Genomic DNA, 26,271 nt, shown 5'->3' on the forward strand with positions numbered 1-26,271 from the left:
ATAAAAACATGTTCATTTTTTACCCATGTTCTTTTAAATGTACTAAATGTTCTTTCGGGTGCACCATGCGCATGGTGCACCCGGCTGCACCAACCACAAATTAATTTAAATTATGGTGAATAGATTTCCTAAAAAAAATGGTGAATACATAGCATCCTTAAAGCATGGTGGAAATTTAGTAATTTGATTTCAAATCGATTTATAGCTAATTAGTCTGTATTATAATGATTAAAAAAACTTAATTGTAGTAGAAAACATTATGAATGAGTCAAATGAGATAAAATTCGACTTGTTCGGGTTTAATTCAAGCTAAACTCAAAATTCTATCAATAATTCTCCAACGTTCTTATCAAGTTCGTGTCAAATTATCGTACCATCCGCGACACCTGCTCTAATTGAGTAGGTCCACAGTCTAGCTACAAGTACTAAATTCCCCACCGGATTTTGTTTGAACAGCCAACTACTCTTACTCGAATTTGGATTGTGTTGCCACATACACACTCCTTGACGACCCCACTACACATCTCACTCGCTTTTTCATTGGCTGCCCCACGTCAAACCACGCCTAGAGTATTCTCTCTCCTCCTCTCTCTTCTCTTACATTACGGAGTACTTCTCTCAATCTCAATTGTTCTTTCAATTTCCCCAATTTTTAGGTCAGAATTTCTTCCAATTAACCTAGATCTCCATGTTTATTTTTGAATTTTTTCTATTGTTATTTCGATTGTTATTCAGATTTAGGTTTTGATTTTTGATTTTGATTCTCAGGTTTGGTGTACAGAGAAAGATCTCTTTCTTTGGAGGATTAGATCATGGTATTACTGTTACTCCTTTGAATTTTATTCTGCTTCTGTATTTTTACATGCATTTTTTATTTTAAATTTCGCTTTGTTTTTGTTGATTTTTGCTATGCGCTAGATTTCAAATTTTGATTAGATGCTGTGTTTAGAATTGATAGTTTTTCTTCTACTTGATTGATTTTTTTTAAGCTTTTGTTAACTTCAGAAAATTAAATTAGATCCCGTATTATCTGAACAAAGTTGAATTTTTGTATTTGATCATTTGATGTGAATTGCAAACATTTGAATGTCATATATCGGGTATATTTTCCCGTGTCAATTTGACCTCTTTGGTTAATTTAGGGATAAAAACCAATATGTTGTTGAGGAATTTTGATGTATGTATTGGAGGATTTTGTGATTTTGAGGTTGTTTCGTTTGGAGATCATTGTTTGCAATTTGAATTCGCAAGTCGGAATTGAGAAAAAAAAATATATTAACAATGTGATATGATTGAATTTTAGTTGATTAAGTCATTTGTTCATGCTGCTAATTTGCTCATTGTAGAATTTATTATAAACCGATTTGAAGCTCATTAATACCTTTATGGGACGATTACTTTAGGATTACTTTAAATCAGATCGAAGAAGACAACTGGTAGTTATGAAATTAATGTAACTTGCAATATTAAACAATTAATACGAAGTGCGAACATAGGTTTTGGTAGACTGGTAGTTGTATTAACTTTAATGTAATTCCCTTTTGCAATTGGACATATACTCTTAACAAGATATAATAAGTGATAGGGAGTGTTGAAAGGTTCACTTTACCAATCTTACTTTCTTTTTAAAATTATCTTTTGTGGATATTCAGCCAGTGTTATGGCTTTTCAATGAGTTTTGCATGCCAAATTTCTCCTTTTAAGATCAGAAAGTGCTGCAAGGGGATCAACGATAGGGAGTTGTTTCCTAGACTATATCTTGTGACAGAACAACAAACAAAGATTTGTTTGGTAATCCTAAGACCAAGGTTGTAATGAAATGCAAGCTGTAATGCACTCATGTTAGTTTGCATTTCATTATTAAGTTCGTGTTAATACATTATTACATCGTTAGTAAGATATAAATTTTTTGAGGTTAGAAGTAATAAATCAGATGTAGGCTAATTGTGTCAGCCTATTGTGTGCGTTCTGAGGGTGATATTCAGCCTATGTGTTTAGGGGTACTAAATATCATTTGGGCGTCAGCCGTCAAGAACATGAACGCAATGGCGGTTTTTATAGTTAGTTCATTGTAGTACTAGCTATCTCCTTTTGTTTTATGGTTTTTAAAATTTGCTCGCTCCTTATTCAGTCTGCAAATGCAGCAAGTATGAACTGATCTTTGTGCTTGTGGTTTATTTATACATCTATGTTCCTATATCTTGTTAGTATAGCCTTCTTTCATGACTCTAGACTTATGATGATTGGTGTGAGTTCTAAGACTGGTTTTGCTCGTGAACAGGCAGTTAACGAAGTTGAAGCTAAAGGCTTCAATCCAGGCCTCATAGTTCTGTTGGTTATTGGAGGACTTCTACTAACCTTCCTAGTAGGGAACTACGTACTTTACACCTATGCTCAGAAGAACTTGCCACCAAAGAAGAAGAAGCCTGTTTCAAAGAAGAAGATGAAGAGGGAGAGGCTCAAGCAAGGTGTTGCACCTCCCGGAGAGTAAATATTTAGGGTTTGTGAGCAGATCAAATCTTCTGTTTCTGTCCGCAGTACTGAATTGCTTCGGGACTTTAATTTTATATTCGTGTAACTCTAAATTGAGTTTTGAATATTTTGGTAGTTAGCCACATCTTAATATATCATATGGGTAAGTGAGTAGTAAGTATTAGGATCTTATCGAAATTCACATTTCTTCAATATGCAGGGAATTTAAAGCCTACTTGGTTTTCACCAAGAGCAGGTGTAGTTAACCTGCAGGCACAACGTTTACAGCGGTAGGCTGATGGCTTTTGTTTGTTGGTGTAAAAATGTGGGGAGTGTTTTATGGGTTTGTTTTGTTAATTTGTGTTTAGAATTCATAGTAGCTAGTGTCTACTGAAGCTATGACATTTCTGTTAAGATCCATTTATCGATTTAAACAATTATGTGCTGCTGTCATACTATTACTCTTATGTACATGCAGAATTTGGGATAACTGTCTTTTATAATCTTGATCAATAATATACTTGGTCATAAAACTGTAGAAAAGCTGGACGAATTTGGGAGTCCTAATCAATAGTTCTTTTGTAGAAAAGAGAATATATAAAGGCGATTAATTGTCTAATGTCTATCCTTGTGTAAATCTGTTAAGAATAGCACTTGTTAATATTTTTTCCCTTTAAATCATGGTATAGCAGATTTATAGTATTGCTAGGAATGTGATACACTAATAAGGTTTCAACAAGTATGTTATATTCCTGTCAAATTGTGCTCTTTCTCCATAACTTGAGAAATTTAATACTACTCTAAGGGGATGTTTGGTTCAAGCATATTAGGTATAAGGTATGAGTTTGGAATGACCAAAATCCATACCTTGTGTTTGTTGCTAGAAATTTTATTTTTCAAACCCATATCTCAACCCCCAGGTTACCCATACCTTTAGTTTAAAATTAAAAGGAAAACTATCATTCCTAGATAAAACCAAACACATGAAATCAAGTATCAAGTTCCAACCTCATACCACCCATGTTTCATTCCTCATTCCAAACCTATACCATTGTTTGAACCAAACGCCCCCTAAATGTATTGTTATTGATAGTTTGATACCCAAAACATTCATGTTGTCACCATATCAATACTATTTTAAAAACACAGGCATGCAAGCCATAGTGGTTTCAGAGCTCATATTTTCAACACAAAATCTAATGATAAAACTTTATGTGTTGAAATCTAATGATACTCGATCTTATCGCATGAGATTGCTACAATGAGCTGATTCTACAGAGATTTATAGAATTGTTAAAGTATTTAATATGCATTAATTTTTTTTTTTATAATCGATATAAAAGTCTAGGTATTAAATCATTGTAATCTGATCTAAATTCAATTTTATAATCACAAATTCTTATATGTGACTTATCACATGCCTATATTGTGTGGCCAGTCTTTGTAGGAGTTACTTTGTTAGTATATTACTCGGTTAATATTAAAGGAGTTAATTCATCAACGTTAAAGGGGTGTCTCGATCAGTATTATAGAGATTACCTTGTTTTTAATAAGTGATCATAGAGTGTAGCTAGCCAAACACAAAACGGGCTATTCTATAATACGGTCAAACCCAATATCCCGTAAAATAAAATGGATAAAGCCTCCAACCCACCCCCAACGATGCATATCAATTCACATGGGCAACATTGTTAATTGGATTTGAATATGAATAAGAGCATGTTTATAGTTCGGATATGAACAAATTATTGAATATATATTATACATTTATAATTTTATACATCGTGGTTATCGTCCTATACTCAAGACGGCAACTCCCATTAAATATTTTACAGGGCCACGCTTTCTCTTCTCAGCAGTTCCATAACAAAGTTTCCTGCTCCTTGAATTATTTTATATTTGACGTACTCCATTTTTATACCTTCTACCAGTTCATCTCTCTTTGAAGATGCAGAGGCTATTCGCAATTAGAAGAGCTTTATCTTCGTTATTAATTTCCAGGAATTCAACTCAATCTGCTGCTTTCTCTACCTCTCTTCTCTTTGATGATACACAAATTCAGGTTCGTCACGGTATTATTGTTGCATTACTAGTTCAAATTACGCTATCAACGGACGATTAGATTAATAGCCTTTCAAAAAAAAAAGATTAATTTAATCGGAAGGGACAAGGGAGTAATAATTATAAAATTTAACTTTTTTTTTTTTTTTTTTTTTTTTTTTTTTTTTTTTTTAGGTTTCAATTCAAATTGGATTTTGATTCAAATTTTGATATTGATTATGAAGTATTTATTAGTAACATGTTAAAGGTTTGTTGGAATGTTTACAGTTCATGGAAAGTGTTGCCCAATTTGCTCAAGAAAAAATTGCTCCTCATGCAGAGAAAATTGATAAAACCAGTTACTTTCCTAAGGTATGTCTCCATTATTTCCGAGTTGATTTTTCTATTTTTGTTTGACATCATTTTTTGTTTCAGTTTGCTGTTTTTTTTAAACAAAAAAACTTCTTAAAAAAAAAAACACCAAAAATAGGAAACAAGAAATGTTGTTTTCACTTTTTAAAATTATCATGATTTTAATAAGTTTGATTAATTATTTATTCATTCATTATATATTATACTTTCTTGGTTCTATTAAAATTGGGTAAAATTACGCATCCCAAAAACATTATATATTATATATCTATTATTGTAGAAGAGTAAAAATTATAAAAAAATTGATATTGTGAAATTATTTTGATGGACGAATCTAACCAAACTAGATGCCACGTGACTATGTTTTGCTTAATGGATAAATCATAATTTATGGTCAAATAAGAGTGATGAATAGTGCTAAAAGTCGACTCCCTCCGTTTTTAAATACTTGCTCCATTTCCATGCGCGGAATTTTAGGAGTAATTAGAGTTTGTAATAAAATATGGAGGTAGTGGGATATATGGAAGAATAAAAATTGTAAAAAACAAAATTAATTGAGAGAATTGGAGGAGAGAAAATGTGAAAATGAATTAAATATTGTAATAGATTTTCAAATAATGAAATAGAAATAATGAAATAGAGCAAGTATTTAAAAACGGTTCCAAATGGAAAGTGGAGCAAGTATTTAAAAACTGAGGAAGTATGATTTAAAAAAAAAAAGAAAACCACACTGACGCCAAACGAATGTTTTTGGTTTTGATATTTTATTTATTTATTTATTTATTTATTTATTTTTTTTTAACAATTCATCGTTTTCTTGTAAGTGCATCAATTTGATTATTATGTTTACCGATACACAATTTTGACGGTTAATATTAAAAAATTATACTTCATATATGTATAAATTAATTTAACAACAATTTATATAACATCATTTATATACTTCACATATGTATAAATTAATTTAACAACAATTTATATAACAACATTTATATACTTCACATATGTATAAATTAATTTAACAACAATTTATATAACAACATTTGTATTAAGGACCTGTTCTCTTACGTTGAAATTCAGTTCATCTCATCTCATCTCAGTTTAGTTCAGCTCCTAATTTCCTTCTCTTATAAAATATTCAATTCAGTTCAGTTCAGTCAATGAGAACATGCCCTAAGTATACATATTTGGTCAGATTATTACGTGAATGGTATAAAAGCCAAATTGTTGCAATTATAATGAAAAATAGAGGATGTACTAATAATGCTCCGTATTACTGATTTTTTTTTCTGGTAGGATGTGAATCTATGGAATCTCATGGGAGAATTTAAACTTCACGGAATTACGGCACCAGGTTTATTTATTTATTATTATCTTTTTTGTTTGTGATTTATGTTGATTTAAAAGAGTTTGAAAAATTTTGATTGTGTCGAACGTTGATTCTAGATATACTTGTTTACTAAAGTGTTTTGACAGTATAATTAGAAAAACTAAAGAGTACTATCGATGACATATAAACTAAAACAATTAGACCCTCAGTTTGGGTTTACATGATGAGATTACCGATGATGAGCTAATTTAGTCATATTAAATGAATTTCAATTAATTATGATTATATGATCTGTATTTTGACTTTCATGCTACATACATTATGACTCAAGATATACTACCTCCATTTAATATTATTCGCAACTATTAGACTTACTACTCACACTTTATGTCAAATCGTTGCAAATAATATGAAACGGAGGTAGTACTCTTATTTATAGACGATTGAGCCATCTATCAAGGATTAGTAATAGTAACATGTATTGGTATCGTAAATAGTCACTCACATGAGATCTCTGGACTAGTTTTAAATCGCAGCAAATGCAAAAGCCATCCAAGGTGCTGAAAACATATTTTAAAATACTTGAATCACAACACTCAAGTGGAAGTTTTTCTTTGTCAATACATGCCACGATTTAAGTACATAAGTTTAAGGATAACTGTTGGTCGGTGGATGACATTTATATAAACTCTGCGAGGAGTGAGATGCAACAACGATAGTTGTGATCATATTAATTTCTACGTCAGTTTAATGTGGTCCATATGTTTTTGCTCATTATCATGTCACACTGGAAGGCTTTCAATTGAACTGTGCTGACACTAGTGCTTGACTGCTCGTGGGTCTCTTGCTCCAAGCACGAGCATTAATCTTTTTTCCTTGTCCCAATACTATATTTTGATGCCAAGAAAGCTTGTGTTGTGCTTCAAATTTTTGTATGGGGCTGTGTAATATTTGCATTCATGTCATTCATTCTTCACATAATTTACCTGAACCTTTTTAAATTCCTATATGGCTGCAATGTCCCTGTTTTCTAGCACCTTTTGTTTTCTTATCTATCTCTAACCATGGTTTGATTGTAGTTGTGAACTTTTGATGTGTCATATAATACTATTAATGCAGAGCTTAGGATTTTGTAGAGCAGTATGGGAAGCAATTGTAGCTTGTACTAAGGGAAGTTAACTTGTAAGAATGCCAAAATAGAAACACAATCTATATGAAAAGGTGCAAGTATAATGAAATGATACGATCATTTAAAATAACGATGAATGATTACAATCATCCAAATAAATAACTACCACCAAGGCCGTTGCAATAATTTTGGGGGCCTTGTTCTAAAATGAAAAAATGGGCCCTTAATAATTTAAAAACATACAAAATTTTAATTTTTAACCTATTATTTACGCCATACACAATTAGATAACCATTATATATTGGGAAGATATTTAGCAACTTGATAAGAATAATTATGAAATGAAATGTTTTGCCGTTGTTACGGATTACGAATCGTTTATTTTTAATTTGGCTGAAATTAACTTTTTTACGTCGAAAATTCTGGAATGTAGAAATATACATTATAATTTCATGGAATGGAATTGATGTAATTGTGAAAATACTAATTTGAATTGATAGAAGAATATGAAAAGTGTTAGAAATTAATATGGGAACTTGGATTAATAGAGGGAGTATGTTGTGCATTACAAATAAGGAGGCTCTTGAGAGTTGTAGTATTAAAAAAAATTGAGTAAGAATTGAAAAAAAATATAGGCCCTTTAATAATCGGGGCCCTGTGCTAGGGAGCACTTTGCACTCCCTATTCTATGCCCATGACTACCACATATATAATATGCGAAAAGGTGTTCATATCTTATATCATACCGCAATACTACATACATAAAAATAAAAATACAATCTTCATTAACACGGATATCATTGTATCCAACACCCCACATTGATGAGGAACTTCTAATTCACAAATAGCTGAAATCTAACAAAATCTTATCAGAAATTATTAGCCCTTATCTTACGTTATGTGAACTGAACTCATAAAATTTATCTTATCTTATTAGATTTGAGCTGAACTTATTAGACATGAAATAAGTGAACTTTTAATCTAATTTCATATAAGTTATAAGTCCTGGTCCAAGGGAGTCAACCTCTTTGCAAATAGAGAGATAAAGTTTGGCAGCTTGTGTCAGGAACCAGAAATAAGATGTATGTCTATCTCATGTCCTTTTTTGTTATATGCCTTTGCATCAACCAGCTCAACTATCATAATTACTGTCAATATTATTGCTGGTTTCCTGACCTTCTAATCTTTGCACTGTGCTTTACTTTCCAAAGAGTTCTCCATGCTATTGCATATAATATGTAGGCTCAACCTTCTTACTCTTTCTGTCCTATAATAGTAGTCAAGCTGTCTTACAATAACTATCAGATTTATGTTAGCAATAAAGTAAAGCATTTATACATGGTATATAACTAAATTATCTATTGGTCTATAGTAGCAATAATGGTAGGAACATCACAGTAATGATCTTTCATTCCCTAAATGTAACAACTATTATAAAACTAATTAGTAAAACTTATTAATTCATTTCTTAAATAGAAGTTCTTGACCATTCTTGTAATTGGCTTGTTTGAAGCAATTTTAATTGTGAATTAATGTCACTCTAATCTCTTTCATGATATTGATAGGGATGACCATAAATTTTTATGCATTTATTTATTTTGTAGAGGAATATGGTGGACTTGGCCTTGGATATCTCTACCACTGTATTGCAATGGAAGAAATCAGTCGTGCTTCTGGTTCAGTTGGCCTGTCATATGGAGCCCACTCTAATCTTTGTATAAATCAGTTGGTAAGACCAAGACAAGAGTTTAAATAGTATACTTTCTCTTTTCTATGTTGCTTTGTCAGGAAAGTGTTTTGTTTTCAGGCAAGGAATGGGAATCCTGACCAGAAAAAGAAATACTTACCAAAGGTATGACACTTTTAAGTTGTGCCTTTTATCATCAACGTGCTTACACTTGCTGATAGCTATAATCTGAAATTCTTAACCATCAAAATTATGGTTCTGAATTTTTTTTTTTCATTGATTAACACATATGCTTGCTCGCCACTTGAGAGTACAGAGTACGTTAAGGAAATGTTAGGTTAATATGCACCCATGTGTTTCTGAGGTTTTGAAGTGTAACTGTGTAAGTGGCGTTTGACTTTGTATGTGCAAAATCATGTGAGGTGTGGCTTCATCATGTTTTAATTAGCTTGTCTTAGCCAAATGACAAGGTCGATGGAGGTTGGGACTTTGGGAGAGGAGGAGGAGGGGAAACTGATCCTGTGTCAAAGCAGTATGCAGTTGCATGTTAATGTCTTTGGTTGTGAGAGTGTCATTAATATGCACTTTGGATAATTTTCCCTGCTTGGATCACCCAAGCTGGTGCCCAATTATTGATAGATTAGGGGAATAGGGGACCTCTCCTAACCTACTATCTAAACCGCAAATATTACTAATTAGATTTGCACCTAGTTCATGTTTATGTGAATGTCTGAGGGTCTTATTCTTGGATCTATGTTCTGATAAATTAAACGTTTGCTGCATCTGAAGCTTATCAGTGGGGAGCATGTTGGAGCTTTGGCAATGAGTGAACCAAATGGTATAATTTATGAACTCTTTCCTTCCTTTCCTGAGTGATGGGAATGCTTTTCAGTTATCATCATGGTAGTCAGATACTCGGATGCAGTTTTATCTCTCCTCCATGTTATCCTTTTGCAGCTGGTTCAGATGTTGTTGGTATGAAGTGCAGAGCTGATCGTGTTGATGGTGGCTATGTGCTAAATGGGAACAAAATGTGGTGCACAAATGGCCCAACTGCTCAAACCCTGGTGAGCACATTTATTTCATCAACTCATGCAACATCAAGTGCAATTTTCCATTTACTCAATGATGTCTGTTTTTGTGTGAGCGTGCTCACACGTGTCTTTTAATGCACATGCCGCACACATGCTCATTTTTTAAATTTGTATTTTTGTGTCAATTGTTACGCATTAGAGCTGAATTTCTTATTTAATTTATTGAGCCACATACATGCTATAATAATTCATTTACCAAATTTCAGGAATGTAAATTTCGGGATTATAAGTTGAATGTAGAGTAATTCATTACATGTATCTGGTTATTTTCATTGAAAAATTGTTCCTGAACGAAAAGTTCATACAATTTTTTCACCTTACAAGATGCAATTCTAGGTTTTGGAAGAAAGACAAGGAAATAAAATATAGCAGAGAGGATAAAACTCATCTCAACAATCACTAAATTTGAAGAGAACAGTCAATCTCTATCTCACATATTTGATTAAATCTTGATTAATCACATAGATTTAGTTGTATTCAACAAAGAAATAATGCTCTGATAGAGTTAAAGATGTAATAGGAGAGAGAATCTTATCATTTCATAAGTCATTAAAAGTTGTGCTAACAAATGATGAATAAATCGTTAGTTTACTTCAATACACTATATAAATCAAACTAAACTAAATTAAATCAAATTAAGTTAAATCGAATTAAGTTTAGATTGAACCCGCATGTTTATGATCAACCTTTCACGCCATGGACCACCGATAGAAATTCGGGTATAGTATAGATGTCTAGGAGCACTTCATGGAGGAATTGTGGATCATTAGAGAGATAAAAGATTAAGAAACTAGAGTATTAGAGAGAATGTATGCAGAGAATGGTGCCCGTAATCCTCAAAAGGCTACGGTATTTATAAGAAAAAAATCGGAAAAAGATAGAAAATTTGGTGCCTGAACAAAACTTGGTAGGATTTAGAGTGCCAACAACATTTGCAATCAACCCACAATCACAATGAACAAGCAAGCAATCAACCAAGAACAAGTATGAAAGATTAAAGCAAAGATAAAGGAGACGATGTTGCTGTGGGAAAACCCAAAAAGCGGGAGAAAAAACCCACCTTGCACTATAGAGTAATATTAGATGATGAATGAAATATGATTACAAGCATGAAAAGTGTGATATTTAAATGCCTCTCACAAAACCGCTTTTAAACCCTCACTTGTGTTTAATATTTTGTGAATACCTCAAAATAATGAGGCAAAACCATATACATATAGTCTAGGGTAATAAATAAGACCTAATGCATGAGAAGAAGCCACGTGCCCAATGATTGCTAGCAGCCGCAAAACAGAGCAATCCCAATACCCACATTCTGCAACCTGGCTGCTCTCGGGCTGCGCTCGCAGGGGACCTTCCTGCTGCCTGTGATCTACTGCAAGTATTCTTGCGAGTGGGCTGCTGGCTGGAAAATGGTTCTGTGCGCGCAGGAGCTCGGTTTAGCCAGTGTTCGAATCCTCGCAAGGAATTCTGCGTGTGTGCTGCAGGTCAGCCACATTTTGTCGCGCACAGAGCAAAGCTCAGCTCACCTTGAGTTCCTGCGATCTGGCTGTAAGTATGCAACCTTGTTATTTGCGCAGCAACTACTCCTACACCTACATGCCTACTCTTCACATGCAAGCTAGTATATTCATCATGCTATACTTAGATCTTTTCTCCACACATTCCTAACAAAACTACTGTCGCGCCACATCAGCAGCTAACATGACGTGATAAATCTGGCGTGTCGCACCAAAGAACGCGAAATCTGGGATATTATTATTTTATTCCTTGCGTGTTAAGATGTGGATAGTTTGTTTAGCCAGTTTTGTACGAGTGTAAATTGAATAATTATTGAATTGGGCTTAAAAATAAAAAGAAAGAATTAAAATAAATGGTTTGGGTTTAACACAGAAATAAATGTGGCCTAGAAAGGTGAAATGGACTGGATTTATGATCAAAATATAGTACTCCTTTATTTCAACACTCTATCCAAACTAAATGGTGATGAAAGACTTTACTCATTATTATTGAGTTTTGGTCAGGGAGACATTTTTAGGTGTACATTTAGTTATTATGCCTGTAAGTATGTATCTAGAATGTTGGTCAGAAAAACATTTTGTGTCTGTCTCATATTTTTATGTAACAAAGAGACGATATAGTGTGAGATAATGTCTGCTTTTCCTTTTTATAACCAAATCTTTTTAAGTTATCGTATAAATGATCTGATAAAGCGTTGTGTAATTATAATATTATTGGCTACTTGGCCTGGTCATCAACTACTATGACCTGAAGATTTTTGTCATATTTTAAAGCTGAGACTGAATTAGGGATACTGATGGTATCTGAAATAGAAATGCTGTGTAAGTGATATAATCAACACATTTTTGAAGCTGCACTACGGCAAGTGTTACTTTTACATGGCATATGAATTATATTTTGCTAATAGGTATAGTTCATATAATTAAAAAAAGCTTCTGTAGATTTGTTTTTTTCTTACTCTGGCAAACATGTGTAACTAAGCCAACAAATCCCTCCAAAACTATAAAAGAAATGAGACGAGAAGGCAATTTGTGTGGGGACCTAGACTTATATGTTAGCCATTTTGTCCTATAATTGAAAATTCATGCCTCATCTTTGATTTTTTTTCCCCCCATATTTTTTTTTTGATAATGAGATATCTTGTTGGAGCAGGTAGTCTATGCAAAAACAGACATGGCCAAACACTCCAAAGGAATTACAGCATTCATCATCGAAAAGGGAATGCCTGGGTACTAAATTGCAATTAAATATTTTTTAGTCGGCAATTGTTCCCGTTGCTTTCTTGATGTCATAAAAAAAATCTGACTGTATTTTGCATTAATCCAGTCTCCTCGTTCTCTTACTTGCAATTACAGCAGATGCTTCAAAGAGAGTGTTTTTTATTATTATTTTTAAATTCCAATTGATATATGATGCATCTATAATCTTATTGCTCATTAGGTTAGTTGCCTTGTCACTTTAAATTCGAAACCGCTAGATTATTACCTGAATTATCCTTATCTTAATTTATCTCATTGATCAAGTTGACATGCTTTGGTGAGGTGACTATTGATAAAAACATCTTTTCCATTCCCCATTTCTAATTGCTTATAACTACTCTCTCCGGACACGGACTTTTAGGAGGAATAGTACAAAATATGAAGTGGGGTTGGTTGAAGAATAAAAAATTATGAAAAACAAAAGTGTGTATAAGTGGGGATGAGATAGAATATGAAAAATATTAAAATATGATATGAGAAGACCACTAGTGGGGAGAAAAATAGTATAATATTGTTCAAAGTTTTCAAAAAAGGAAATTTAACAAGTAATAAAATACAGCCGCAAAAGGAAAGTGGAGCAAGTACTAAAATACGGAGGGAGTACATCTACTTCTATTTGGTATTTTGGTATACTCACTATTCATTTTGACACACACAATCACACACCCTTTGACCATCTATTGTGATTTATATAAGAAAGAAGAGTGATGTGGGATTATGTTAGATTCTTTTTGAGAGACAATTAAGATATTTATGACCTCAAAGTTGTGTGATGGCCAATGTGAAAGTCAAATCAAGTAAACGTAAAATGGGTGTTTGGGGGGAGGGATTAGCTGCCACTATAGTCTTTGTAATTGAGCATGCATTAAAGAATGTCGCCAAACACCAAGATAATTAAGATAATATGAAATATATCTAGCTCTGGGTAATAGAGTCTTCTAAATTGTACAATTTTTGGTCTCATTTATTCCAGAGGTTTATTTATATATTCTCCCTTTTACATGAACTGCAGATTTAGCACAGCCCAAAAACTGGACAAACTGGGAATGCGAGGAAGCGACACGTATGTGTTCTGTGAACTTTCTGAAAACTCATGATTCAATCTCGTGTGTATTGAGGTGCTGATACTTTAGTGTTGGATTGCTAAATACCTTGCAGGTGTGAACTTGTTTTTGAGAACTGCTTTGTGCCTCAGGAAAATGTTCTCGGGGAGGAAGGAAAAGGTTAGTTTGATGCTCTTTGCATTATGGTTCTGTAAAATAGGGTGTATGCAGTTTTCTTACTTTTCACATAGTTGTGAGCAGCTCAAGTCTTTTTAAAAAGCCTATGAAAGTGTGTATAAACTTTATAAAGTTAAAAAGTACTCCTTCCGTTTCACTACAATGGTTACCCTTGATCTTCTTACAAAAACAAAGAAAAATTGGAAAGTAGGAGAGATGAATGGAAAAAATGGAATGTTCTCAGAAAAGAAGAAAAATGGAATTTATTAGGAAAAGTCCAATAACAAGATATAGGTAAAGTGTATTGTAAGAAATGAAGAACTAAAGTTAGGTCAAGTGTAATATTGTAAGTGGGATAAATGTTGGGTGAGATTCTATTAAATAAGTTGGGTCATGTATCTTAAATTAGAATAAGCAAAGTGTAACCATTATTTTGAAATGGCCAAAATAAGAATGTTAACCATAATAATGTCACAAAGTGATTAATACATTGCATCAAAAAAGAATTTGACTCCTCGGCTACTTTTATAAAGTTCAAAATCAAACTTCTAGGCCACTTATGTGTTTTCTAATCAAATACTTAGACACTATTATAGAATTTCATCAGAAGGAAAAAAATCCAAGTGGATTGTCATGGGGCCACTAAAAGAAGACGTGCCAATAAACACACAACATACAACACACATTGCATAAAATAAATGCACACACATCAAGTTACCACAATATATTGTAGAAACTTATGAACTCGGCTTAATTCTCATTGAACAATCAAAATAAAATATATAGGTTACAAACTAACCTAAGAGTTACCTTATCTTGGTAACCTAGTAATTAGGAAAAAATCAAAAGATATACATAATAACCATATATAAACGCTACCAAATATTGTGAGTATCTTGGAAATATATCCTCAATACCCCCCATCAAGTTGGCGTACGAGAGTCATAGATCCCCAACTTGGATTGAAGATGATCAAACTGCTTCTTCTGAAGAGCCTTTGTGAAAATATCTGCTAATTGAGAAGAAGTAGACACATGTGATGGAGAAATTAAGCCTTTGGTAATTGCATCTCGAATGAAGTGACAATTAATCTCAATATGTTTCGTTCGTTCATGAAAACAGGATTCTTTGCAATGTGCAAAGCAGACTCAATCAGAGTAAGACTGTTTGAAGCCGTACCATTTTAGAGCAACAATTTAACTTGGCAAACCAACATCGCATAGCTTGTTTCTTCAAGCCATACAACGATTTTCTCAAACGACAACCCAGAGTAGAATCCGAACTTTCAAAGCCGGGAGGCAATTTCATATATACCTCCTCACTAAGATTACCGTGCAAAAAGGCATTATGAACATCCATATGATGAAGCTCCCAATTTTTAAAGGTCGCAATAGCAAGGAACGCCCGAACTGCAGTCATCTTGGCTACTGGAGCAAATGTTTCACTATAATCAGCATCTTCCTGCTGATGATTCTAGTGTGACTTGAGAAGCTCAACGTCACCATTAGACAAAAATTTTGTCTTGTACACCCATTGACTCCCTAGTGCCTTTTTTCCGGAGGAAGACGCTCTGGAGTCCGAGTCCCATTGTCCTCTAAAGCAGTATTTCCTCTTGCATTGACTTATGCCAACCTTCACACTTCATAGCTTCTTTGAATGATTTTAGGTCTTTTCCACTTACTATTGCTGCAAGAAAAATTGTCACAATTTATATAATGTGCTAAAGGATAAGGAGTACATGAAGGAGGTGTGGATGTGGAAGACTGAGTAGGGGGAGACGGATTTTAGCAAACACTGAATGAGTCACAAAATCATGTAATTTAACGGAAGGAAACTTCTCACGATGTCCACGACCCATTAATTCCATGGAACTTTGTTGAGTATCAACCAAGGTGTTGCCATTGTCGCTAGCTTCTTCGCCAGGAGCCTCGAGCCTCTGGAATTCCAGTGGTTGTACCAGACGCCATGGGCTGGTCGTCAGCCACCCCAGACCAGGGGCTGATGTTCTTCCTTGCCAGCGCCCGCTGGTGTTGCGTGGGGAGTTCGAGCAGCCCGCTCTGTGATACCCTCCCCACCATTAACTTCAAAAGAATCACCACTTTCTTCCCACAATTCATACTCAATAAAATCATCATGAACATCCCAATCCGAACCATAAGTATTAGCAGCTTATGTTACATTGACACTGGTATCCGATATTGGTACGGATCAAAGTGTTCGATATGTCAAGGACACAGGGACACCGTCTTAACTTTGGACTCGGGTACGGATACGGGCATACGACAATAAATTTTTTAGATATAAATAATTAATATGCCCATATTAATAATTAAAACAAAATTATAAACCTTTTACCGTGTGTAGACTGTAGAGTAGTATGGAGTAGCCAGTACTCCGTAGTAATAATATAGTATGTGAGCAGTAATGAAAAGACAGTAAAAAAAAAAAAATTAAAAAAAAAAAATAGGAAAAGGGTGGGTCACGTGGGATAGATTGTGAGAAACAATTTGTATGGTTAAAGAAGTGGTGAGTTCAGGTCAAGAGGTTAAAGTTAAAATAATACAGCTGTATCCAACCTACTCCTTTTATATAAAATAATAAACTTTTTATATGGCCAAAAGCCTAAAAACTGCTCGACTTCCATGGAAAAGCCAGACAACCACGTCGGAAAAGTATACAGGAGCTTAAATTATGGGTTTTTTCTACGGATCTTTTCCATGAAAGTCTTTTGAAGACAACAATGTTGTACCCGAGAGCCAAGTGGCATGTCCGGAACGGATTTCATACTCGGATCCGTGTCGGGTCGTATCAACCCGGATATGACGGCAAAATTGCCGTGTCCGAGTAACATAGTGAGCAGCAATATTGACGAGCGACATCCGGGGAAACAAAAGGAAATATATCCTCAACAAATTTAACATCCCGAGAAACAAAAAACACCTTCGACTCAAGGTCATATAATCTCCTATCTTTCTTCCCAAAAGAGTACTTGACAAAAACACACTTACTATTTCTACTTGCAAATTTATCCCCATTCGTTTTCTGATTATGAGAAAAGCACAAACATCCAAACGTCCTAATTGCATCAAACATAGGAGGTTTATTAAAAATAATTTCGAATGGAGTTTTGTTTTGGAGTAAAGTGGTAGGAGTTCTATTGATTAGGTGAGCCGCGACAAGGATGCACTCCAAAAATAAATGGGTAATTTTGCTTGAAATCTCAAAGCACTAGCCACACTGAAAATGTGTTTGTGTTTTCTCTCAACCCTCTCGTTTTGTCGAGGAGCGCCTACACACGACTATGAAAGTGATATGGATAAAAACCAAAAACCAAACCGAATTAACTATTCGGTTCGGTTTTTTCCCTATTCGGTTTGGTTTCGGTTTGAAAAAAAGAAGAAGTGGATTTCGGTTTTGGCCTTCCAAAAACCGAAAATCGAAATTGGAACCGAAATATTGGTCCATTATTAACTTTGTACATAAGCCCATACCTTTTATATATAAAGTATAAAAAAACCCTAATGTTCATTTCTCTCTTCTATTTCACGCCTCCCTTCTCTCTCCTTCATCTCTTCTCTGTTCTTTATCTCTCTTTCACGCCCCCTTCTCTTAACTCTCAAAAAATTTAACTTCTGAGTAAAAAATATTGGAATTACCATCATCATCATTGATTAATCAGTGGAAGGGGTCAAAAGTTGAAAGAAAAATAAAGAAAAAGTAAGAGTGTTGGTGTTGTTGCATGTTGGTAATTTTGGTAACTTATGAAAAATATGGAGTCGGTTCATCTCTACAACAATGGTTAATGTCTTCCTCTCTAAAAACATCTCCTCTCTCATAGTTTCATATTTCGACGGGATTCATACGAAGTTGTTGCAATGGCTTTTCTGGGGTTATACCATTGTAGTACCGAAATCGTAGTATTCTTGTAGATTTTAGTGGTGTAATTCATATAATTTATTGATAATCAATTAATCATAGTTGTATTACTTCTATTTTTGCTAATCTGTTTGTAGATATCTATAAATTATAAATTTGGCTTTTTTTTTTTTAATTTTTTTTTTTGTTTTTAATTAACTTTTTTCAACAATCTAAAAAAACACCACATAAATTCGGCTTTCGGTTTGAAACCGAATTAGATTTCTAAATTGCGGTTTGGATTGGTTCGGTTTCAAATCTAGTTCGGTGCGGATTCGGTTTGGAAAATTCGAAACCGAAATAATTCGGTTTGGATTTGGTTTGGGTCAAAATCTAAATCGAATACCAAAATTTTACCTCTACACACGAGGTTTGAAAAATATTGCCGGTGGTTGGAAAAAAAAATCATGCAAGCAATTAAACTCAGTACCATTATCACTTTGCACAATTTTAATATTTGGGGAATATTGTCATTCTACCATAGCAACAAACGATAAAAACATACGAAACACCTCAGTTTTATCATTCAACAAATAAACCCAAACAACTCTAGAATAATCATCAACGACTGTCAAAAAATACCGAGCTTTGCATGCCAAAACATGTTGATACGGGACCCACAAATCACAATGAACTTTTTCAAAAATTCTAAGGAAATTTATCTCTAGCATGTTTAGCACGCATACATACTTTACATCCCTTATCTAAACTATCTTTACTACTAACTGTAAGAAGCAACTTAACTACTTTCTCGAAAGGATGACCCATACGACAATGCCATAACTCCAAATTATTCCTTGTGTCAATTGCTCCAACTCGATGCACCAGATCCAATTTGCTAAAATAGTACAATCCGTCCCTCCTAGCTCCCGTTCCAATCACCTCCTTTGTTTGGTCCTGTATAGCACACATAGTTGAGTTAAATTGGACAAAACAATTAAGCTCATCGTAAAGTTGAGTAACTGAAAGTAAGTTGCAATTCAAATTAGGGACATAGAACACCTCGTTTAGAGTAATCTTGTCCGCCAAATGCACAGAACCAACAAGAGAAGTCAAAACAATTTCACCATTCGGCAAACCTGCGGGATATTCAAAACTTTTGGTGTCAAAAAGCCAAGAAATATCTCTTGTAACGTGATGAGTAGCTTCGGTTCCTAGAGGTGTCATCAAACTTTCCATTCAAACGATTTTCAAAAATAGTGGCATTACCCATCATACCCGTAATAGCTTTCCATTGTTCACTAGAAAACAATTTCCCCGAAGAGGAACTGGATGCATCATGTGAACCCGAGCCAAGAACAACATTAGCTCTCACCGACCCTCTACCACGCCCAACCGAACTATCACGCCAGCCATGAAGATCATAGCACCTGCTTTCCTCATGACCCTTCTTTTTACAGTGATTGCAAGTCTTGTCCGCCCAACACTTTGAAATTTCGTGGCCGATCTTCTTGCACTTCTCACACACTGGCCTCTCTCCCCCTCCACGACCTCTCCCTGCATTGGCTTGAGCAGCAAAGCCTAGCGCCGAGGAAGAAGGAGTTTCATCTTTGTTTCGAGAAAAGCCCCTAACACGCTCCTCTTGAGAAATTTGTTGATACGCCCTATTTAATGTAGGCAAAGGGTCTTGAGACAAAGAGTGGAACGTAAAGGAGCATAATACTCAGCATATAAACCAAGTAAAATTGTTGCAATCGATCTCCATCGCGTCGATCGGCATGCTGTTGTCCTACATTACAGGTACACTTCCCACACTTGCAATAAATTAGAGGCTCGTGTTTATCAAGCTCATCCCATAGAACCGAAAGCTTGCTATAATGCACTGCAACAGACATTGCTTTAGTTTGCTCACAACGACTAATATCGGACTTGATTTGTTGAATACGCGGACCATTGACGAGGCTAAAGTGTTCATGTAAATCATCCCATAACTTCTTAGCATCATCATAATGAGAGAGCATCGATTTAACTTTTGGATCTATGGTGTTCATTAACCAAGAGACTAACATACAATGGATGGTAGTCCAATCATCCTCTGTACATGGAGGCGCAAAACTCACGATACTACTATCAAGAAACCCAAACTTCCGGCGAGACGATAATGCAATTCTAACTGTGTGAGACCAATCATTGAAATTATCAAGCTTTAGGTGTTGTGATGCGATGAAATCAACCGGCCTATCATGTGGACCAAGGTAAAAAGGGGAATTAATTTCGATTTTCGGAGGTGGCGGTGGTGGTGTGTCATCCCCCGTCATTGTTTACTGTGAAGGAAAAAAAAAATTTAGGAACCCAGTTTTGGCTCCGATACCATGTAGAAACTTATGAACTCGGCTTAATTCTCATTGAACAATCAAAACAGAATATATAGGTTACAAACTAACCGTAGAGTTACCTTATCTTGATAACCTAGTAATTAGGAAACAATCAAAAGATATACATAATAACCATATATAAATGCTATCAAGTATTGTGAGTATCTTGGAAATATATCCTCAATATATATGGTTCACAAAATACAGTACTCTTCTGTTTTTTTTTTTTGGACGCGCGTGTGTGTGCGCGTTCTCACTTACACAATTTGCAGTCTACAATGCACATGTTTGACTAATTATATCTTACATTATATATGATTGCACACTATGGAAAGTTGATATTTAGATACCACACATTAAAGCAAATTTAACAAGATCTTACGTAACAATTTTTGTATTTATATTAGTAACAAAATAAAGTCAAAAGTTTTCTTAGTTTGACTCGATGTCCCTAGCTCTGCCCCCAGGTTTTCATGCATGCTGGCTAACACAGCTCTCTGATCTTTTATCCAGGGGTATATGTTATGATGTCAGGGCTGGACTTGGAGAGGCTTGTTTTGTCAGCTGGACCTCTTGGTATTATGCAAGCTTGCCTTGATGTTGTTCTTCCTTATGTTCGGCAGAGGGAACAGTTTGGGCGTCCAATCGGTGAATTTCAGTTCATTCAGGTATATTTTTTGCATTCTTAAACCTTCAGACAATTTCTGATAGATCTAGAACTTCCAGCTCGAAAGCCTTGCAAATGAAATAATACAGTTAGTTTGCTGATGCAGGGGAAGGTTGCTGACATGTATACTTCCTTGCAATCATCAAGGTAAATTTGTAAGCAAATTGATGATTTTATCATCTGCATGAACAGCGGAAAGAGTCTTTAAGAAATTAATTTGATTGTTCTCGCACCTTGTACAGGTCATATGTGTACTCAGTTGCACGAGACTGTGACGGTGGAAAAGTTGACCCAAAGGTGTGTTAATCTATAGTGCATCTTGATTTGTTTTCTAATGTTAGTCCACCTTACTGCTCTCTCAATTTGTTTCTGTTACTCAATTCAATGTCTCATTGAAAGATTTGAAACTATAATCATCAGTCTATGTTTGTCCTCTTTATTGGGAGCCTGATAACATCCCTTAATCAGGAATTGAAGGAGGATTTTATGCATGTCTAACTGTCTACCACTGTGCTGATTTATGGACTCTTTGGTGAATAATGTAGTAAAGGTTGTAATTATATAGGGATAGGTACAAATAAAAAAAGGTAAATAACGACATTTGATGAATATTGGGATTTAGGGTTATTTTATACAGGAAGGTATAAAAAGTAAATATTGGCGCAAAAACCTTGCTAAGTGTTGGGCTGTATGAGAAAGGTAAAGAAGTTGGTGTATTATAATAAAACTATTTGATATAATAATAGAAATTTTAGAAACAGGCACAACAGTGTGGGACACCAAAAATGGAATACAACACTATATTATGGGTGGGTTGGAGGGAGTAAATAATAGGTACAAAATACAAAGACATCATTGTGAAATGTGAATGAAAGAATTAAGGGCTCATTTCGTTGATCGAAACTATTATGCAACTATGGTTTAAAAATGTAACAGATATTGGGACAGAAAAGTATAATTTTGGTAGGTTCCATGTACAAAAATCTGGTAAATTTGACACCCCTAAGTTTCTTATACTGCCCCAGAAAGTAGTTTTTAACAATTTGCATTAGAAGATGACAAAAATTATCGAAAAGTATTTTAATTTGAAATGCTAGCATTAATGCCTTTGAGAGACTGAAATGCTGAATTAGAAATTTTGTGATTACTCTGCTTTCCTTATTTTTTCAGCTAATCTGAATGTTCTATGGCTGTTTCCTTGGTGTTGGGATATCTATGCATAGATTGAGATTGAAAGGATTTTCCGGAGAACATTTTTGCCCCCATTTTCCATGATAATTTTCTGACAGTGATATCTTTTTTCAAATATGATACACTTTAGTAATTAATTTGATTAAAACATATTCACTGGCGGTCTGGCGGTAAGATTTGTCACATGAATGCTTTGATGCTATGGGAGTTGAGGAGTGCATCTTCCTAGCCTCTAGATATGCCTATGAAGTTGCAGAGGCATCTTATGAATCTTTTTCTTTTACATGCAATGGCATGCCAAGTCATTATTCTGCTACATGTCTATCAATTGGTTTCTTCTACAAGCGATGACCACTGATAATGTCTGTTTCTTAATGTCTGTTTCTTTGTCATCCTGCATCTGCCACCACCTATTAATTCTTTTCAATTTCTTGCTTACCTATAAATTTCTCAGTTTGCTTAATTAGTCAAGCACGTGACAAGCCTCCTCACCCTTCTTCTAAAATGCTTGCAGGACTGTGCTGGAGTTATTCTCTGTGCTGCTGAAAGGGGTACACAAGTTGCACTGCAGGTATAAAGCTCTTTTGTGTATTTGTATTTTGGACATCTAGGTGTCATTTTGATTGTTTGCACATTAACTTAATCTTCATTTTGTGGCCAATTAGCCAAATTGGTATAAAAATTACCTTCTTGCCAATTGAAAGATTGGCTGGGGACATAATGGTTATATTAAAATGTGCCTATATTTTTGGTCACATAAATCAGAACCTGGCCCGTGTAATAATTTATGCTGCACCTCCTTTGTTTATTATTAGTTGACACACTTCATTTAGGCACTCATTCTAAGCCATTAAGGTATGTCAAATATGTTAAAGATATAAATACCCCTCACCCACCAAACTATAAACCAATCTAAATTGGTTACGTAAGGGTAAAATAGGAATCATACATTAAGAAACTTATCAAAAAGAGAAACATGTAACTAAAAATAACTTTCTTTTCTTTTTTGTTTTTTTAAAAAAAAGTAACTTGTCAACTAAAAAACAGAGGAAGTATTATTTATTCCATAAATAAAATGGTCGCAAAAAATTTAAGAATCATGGGGGCAAGGGATTTAGGTAAAAAAAAAAAAAAAAAAATCTCAAAACTATATTGCTTACACTTTCTATGCTTTATTTTCTTGATCCAAGGCATGGGTTTAAATGACTCCCATCACATTACATTTTAATTTCCCATAAGTGGGCCAAAGCTTTGTTTCGTAATTTGCCATGAACTGGTTGCATTTGCTGATTTGACTACCCAGTTGTATTAGTTTATTAGATGTTTTGACTAGCTTAATTGGCTGTTTACCATAAATTGTTTGGTAAAATTAGCATTAACTTTGGAATTTTCTTACTAGAGCATATGAAATAACAAACAAAGAAATTGGTATTTGGGCAGGTAGGGATGTAGATTATAACAAGTTTAGGAAAAAAAAAATGTCATTCTACAAGAATTTCTCAAACTTCTTAATCACCTAGTCTAAAAAGCTCCATATTTAGTTTTTTTATAAAAGGTGGATTTAGCTTAATTAGCTCGTTGAAAATGCTCTTTTACCCAAAATATTTTTATTTATATTTAATGTTTGTTATTAGTAATAAGTCTTCATAAACAAATATATTTTTCTTCCTTATTTCTAAGAACTTTGCCTCGTACCTTTTTAGTCCTAGCAAGTATAGATTTTTTTATCCTCTGGGAAGATTATGATTATTAGTCTGTTTGATAAATAATGGATTGTGACAAAGCTTTAAGCTAGTGAAATCACTTATGATTTTATCCATGATTTATGAACTAAGAAGTGAGTCTCTAAGTAAACTATTGACTCTAACTATATTTAAGCAACAAAAAACGATATTTATTTCTTGACATGAACAAGATAAGCCCTTAGTATTTGCAAGTTCCTTTCTTACTATGTGCTCTTCAAATTAGCTGAAGGACATAGTATTGCTTATTTCACTGATTTGTTTCCTTGGCCTTCTTTTCTATGTTCCTTTCTTTCTATGTGCATAACAAAATAGCTGAGGGTCATGCTCATTTATATCATATTGAGTCAATTAGCTAATTAGTCACGTTATGTTGGGTCAAATTTGTGACTGCTTTAATCATAACACTTGTCACCTGACCAAGTTGAACTCAATATTGATAGAGTATATATATTCGATCTTGGGCTTTAACAATTAGTTAAAGCTTTTGGTTGAGTTGACCCTTTAACATGGTATCAAGAACCAACGTGACACAAAGGTCACGGGTTTAAGTCTCATCCACCCCCACTTTCAAGTTCCCATGCCGCATCCACATTTCAAGCCCGAAGGGCTCTCATGTGAGGGGGCGTGATAGAGTATATAATCGATCCTGGCTTCAACCATAACTTAAGCTTTTGGTTGAGTTGGTACTTTAACGAGGAGAACAAGGACTTGTGTAATTGTTTTTTGAAAAAAGGTGTGACTACTATCGAGACTTGGTATTAGTTTCCATAAGGGAAGCTTGAGATGTGAATTTAATAAATGGAATGGAGGACAGAAATATTTGCTAGTTAAAAAATCTTACTGGTGCTTATACATGGGACATTCCATGATAAAGTTTCACATTAATTTTAACATTTTTTTTTTAAGGTTAATACTTCATGAGCCATATCAGATAAATTTACTGTAATTGAACGCCTTATTGCATTTTGCAGGCCATACAATGTCTTGGAGGTAATGGTTACGTGAATGAGTATCCAACAGGGCGTTTTCTTCGGGATGCAAAATTATATGAAATAGGGGCAGGAACCAGTGAGATAAGGAGAATGATCATCGGTCGTGAATTGTTCAAGGAGCAATGAGCACTCTAGAATAATTATTGGGTGATTCCAAATCAACTATCTGTGGTTCCTATGCAAGGCTTCATAACAGTGAAGATACTGGGCTCTGCTAGACCAGGCGTGCTGCTGTAGATTGCCATCCATTGCTCTCTTTCGATACATCTGTGAAACTGATTAAACTGTATAGAATCTGTAAAGCAAATAAGTGCAATTATATCAATCCAACATTTTAGAGCTTTTTAAATGCTCAATTCCTTTGGACCTTCATTTTGAGGCACACTTTATATAGATTTAATTGTGAATGCCAAAGATGTTAACTGATAGTTCATGGTTGCCTTGTTTGAGGTAGCAATCTACTAATATCTTTTCAATTTCCTTTTTTTTTTTGGTTGGGGAGGGGTTGTTTTGAGTTGAATTTGGTGTATCATAAGGGATTTCTGAAAAGACAGGTGATAGAGAATTGATCATATGATTTCTTAGAGGGAAGTACTAATCACTTGAGCTTTCCCTCACTCTCTATTAGATGTTACAGTTAGGTGTGCGTTGTTGTTATAGTTTAACAACTTTGCTAGATGTTGTTTAACCACCTGAGCTATCCCCCACTCTTTGTTATTTAAATGTCCCATTTTGACTGACGTTAATGTACAACTTTGACAAAAATATCTTTAATTATCAACAAGTATAAATTATAAAAAGTTGGTAACTAGAAACTATGTTTGGAGACGATTCTAGCAAGTACTCAATAATTACATTTTATCTTACGTATAAAGCACAATCAATAGTCAAAGTGATGCAGTGTCAAACTCAAATTGGGGCACTTAAATAAAAACGGAGGGAGTGTATCTATATGCTTTTATGCTTGAGAGTTAATAAAATGAAAGATGTTTGATATAATTCTAGCAAGATTGATCACCATAAGGGAAAAGTGGGCCCATTGAGGTGGCATTGTCATGGTCACAAAAACAAGTCCGTCTCTATATTTCAATGATTTTAGAAAATGTTTTTAAATCTTTTAAAATAAGATTTTAATTCATGAAAAAAAAATCGACAGAAAACCAGCCCCCCTCCACCCACGGTCGGCGATGTAATACCCCATATTTTTATATGTATATTTTAATTTAAAGAATTATCATACAACGAATTTAAATAATTCGAAATGAATTATTTATGGTATTTTAATAATTTAAAATTTTATTTTAATTAAAATCTCATTTTTT

The 26,271-nt window shown here is 34.2% G+C and overlaps 1 protein-coding gene and 1 long non-coding RNA gene across 2 annotated transcripts; both read left to right on the top strand.

Annotated features, from left to right (window-relative positions):
- Nucleotides 1-501: 501 nt before the first annotated feature.
- On the top strand, nucleotides 502-2,962 carry LOC110700956. The gene is made up of 3 exons (XR_002507308.1): nucleotides 502-656; nucleotides 769-815; nucleotides 2,282-2,962. It is a non-coding gene; the product is annotated as an uncharacterized LOC110700956 (long non-coding RNA).
- A 1,285-nt stretch (nucleotides 2,963-4,247) lies between these two features.
- On the top strand, nucleotides 4,248-25,526 carry LOC110700957 (isovaleryl-CoA dehydrogenase, mitochondrial-like). The gene is made up of 15 exons (XM_021878516.1): nucleotides 4,248-4,534; nucleotides 4,801-4,884; nucleotides 6,181-6,238; nucleotides 8,948-9,072; nucleotides 9,151-9,195; nucleotides 9,820-9,868; nucleotides 9,988-10,097; nucleotides 12,798-12,874; nucleotides 13,917-13,967; nucleotides 14,063-14,127; nucleotides 20,868-21,022; nucleotides 21,128-21,168; nucleotides 21,264-21,318; nucleotides 22,727-22,783; nucleotides 24,929-25,526. Exons 1-15 carry the CDS (start codon nucleotides 4,421-4,423, stop codon nucleotides 25,073-25,075), a joined length of 1,233 nt encoding a protein of 410 aa, XP_021734208.1. The 5' UTR covers nucleotides 4,248-4,420; the 3' UTR covers nucleotides 25,076-25,526.
- The last annotated feature ends 745 nt before the right edge of the window (nucleotides 25,527-26,271 follow it).

The sequence above is a fragment of the Chenopodium quinoa genome, unplaced genomic scaffold (assembly GCF_001683475.1).
Source record: "Chenopodium quinoa cultivar QQ74 unplaced genomic scaffold, ASM168347v1, whole genome shotgun sequence".
Classification (NCBI taxonomy): domain Eukaryota; kingdom Viridiplantae; phylum Streptophyta; class Magnoliopsida; order Caryophyllales; family Amaranthaceae; genus Chenopodium; species Chenopodium quinoa.

What these genes read in the sequence shown, in the direction of transcription:
- LOC110700957 (XM_021878516.1), top strand. Translation starts at nt 4,421, where the DNA reads ATGCAGAGGCTATTCGCAATTAGAAGAGCTTTATCTTCGTTATTAATT. An exon ending in AAAAGAAATACTTACCAAAG is followed by an intron (nt 9,196 to 9,819) that starts GTATGACACTTT and finishes CTGCATCTGAAG; the next exon opens with CTTATCAGTGGGGAGCATGT. An exon ending in ACTTCCTTGCAATCATCAAG is followed by an intron (nt 21,169 to 21,263) that starts GTAAATTTGTAA and finishes CACCTTGTACAG; the next exon opens with GTCATATGTGTACTCAGTTG.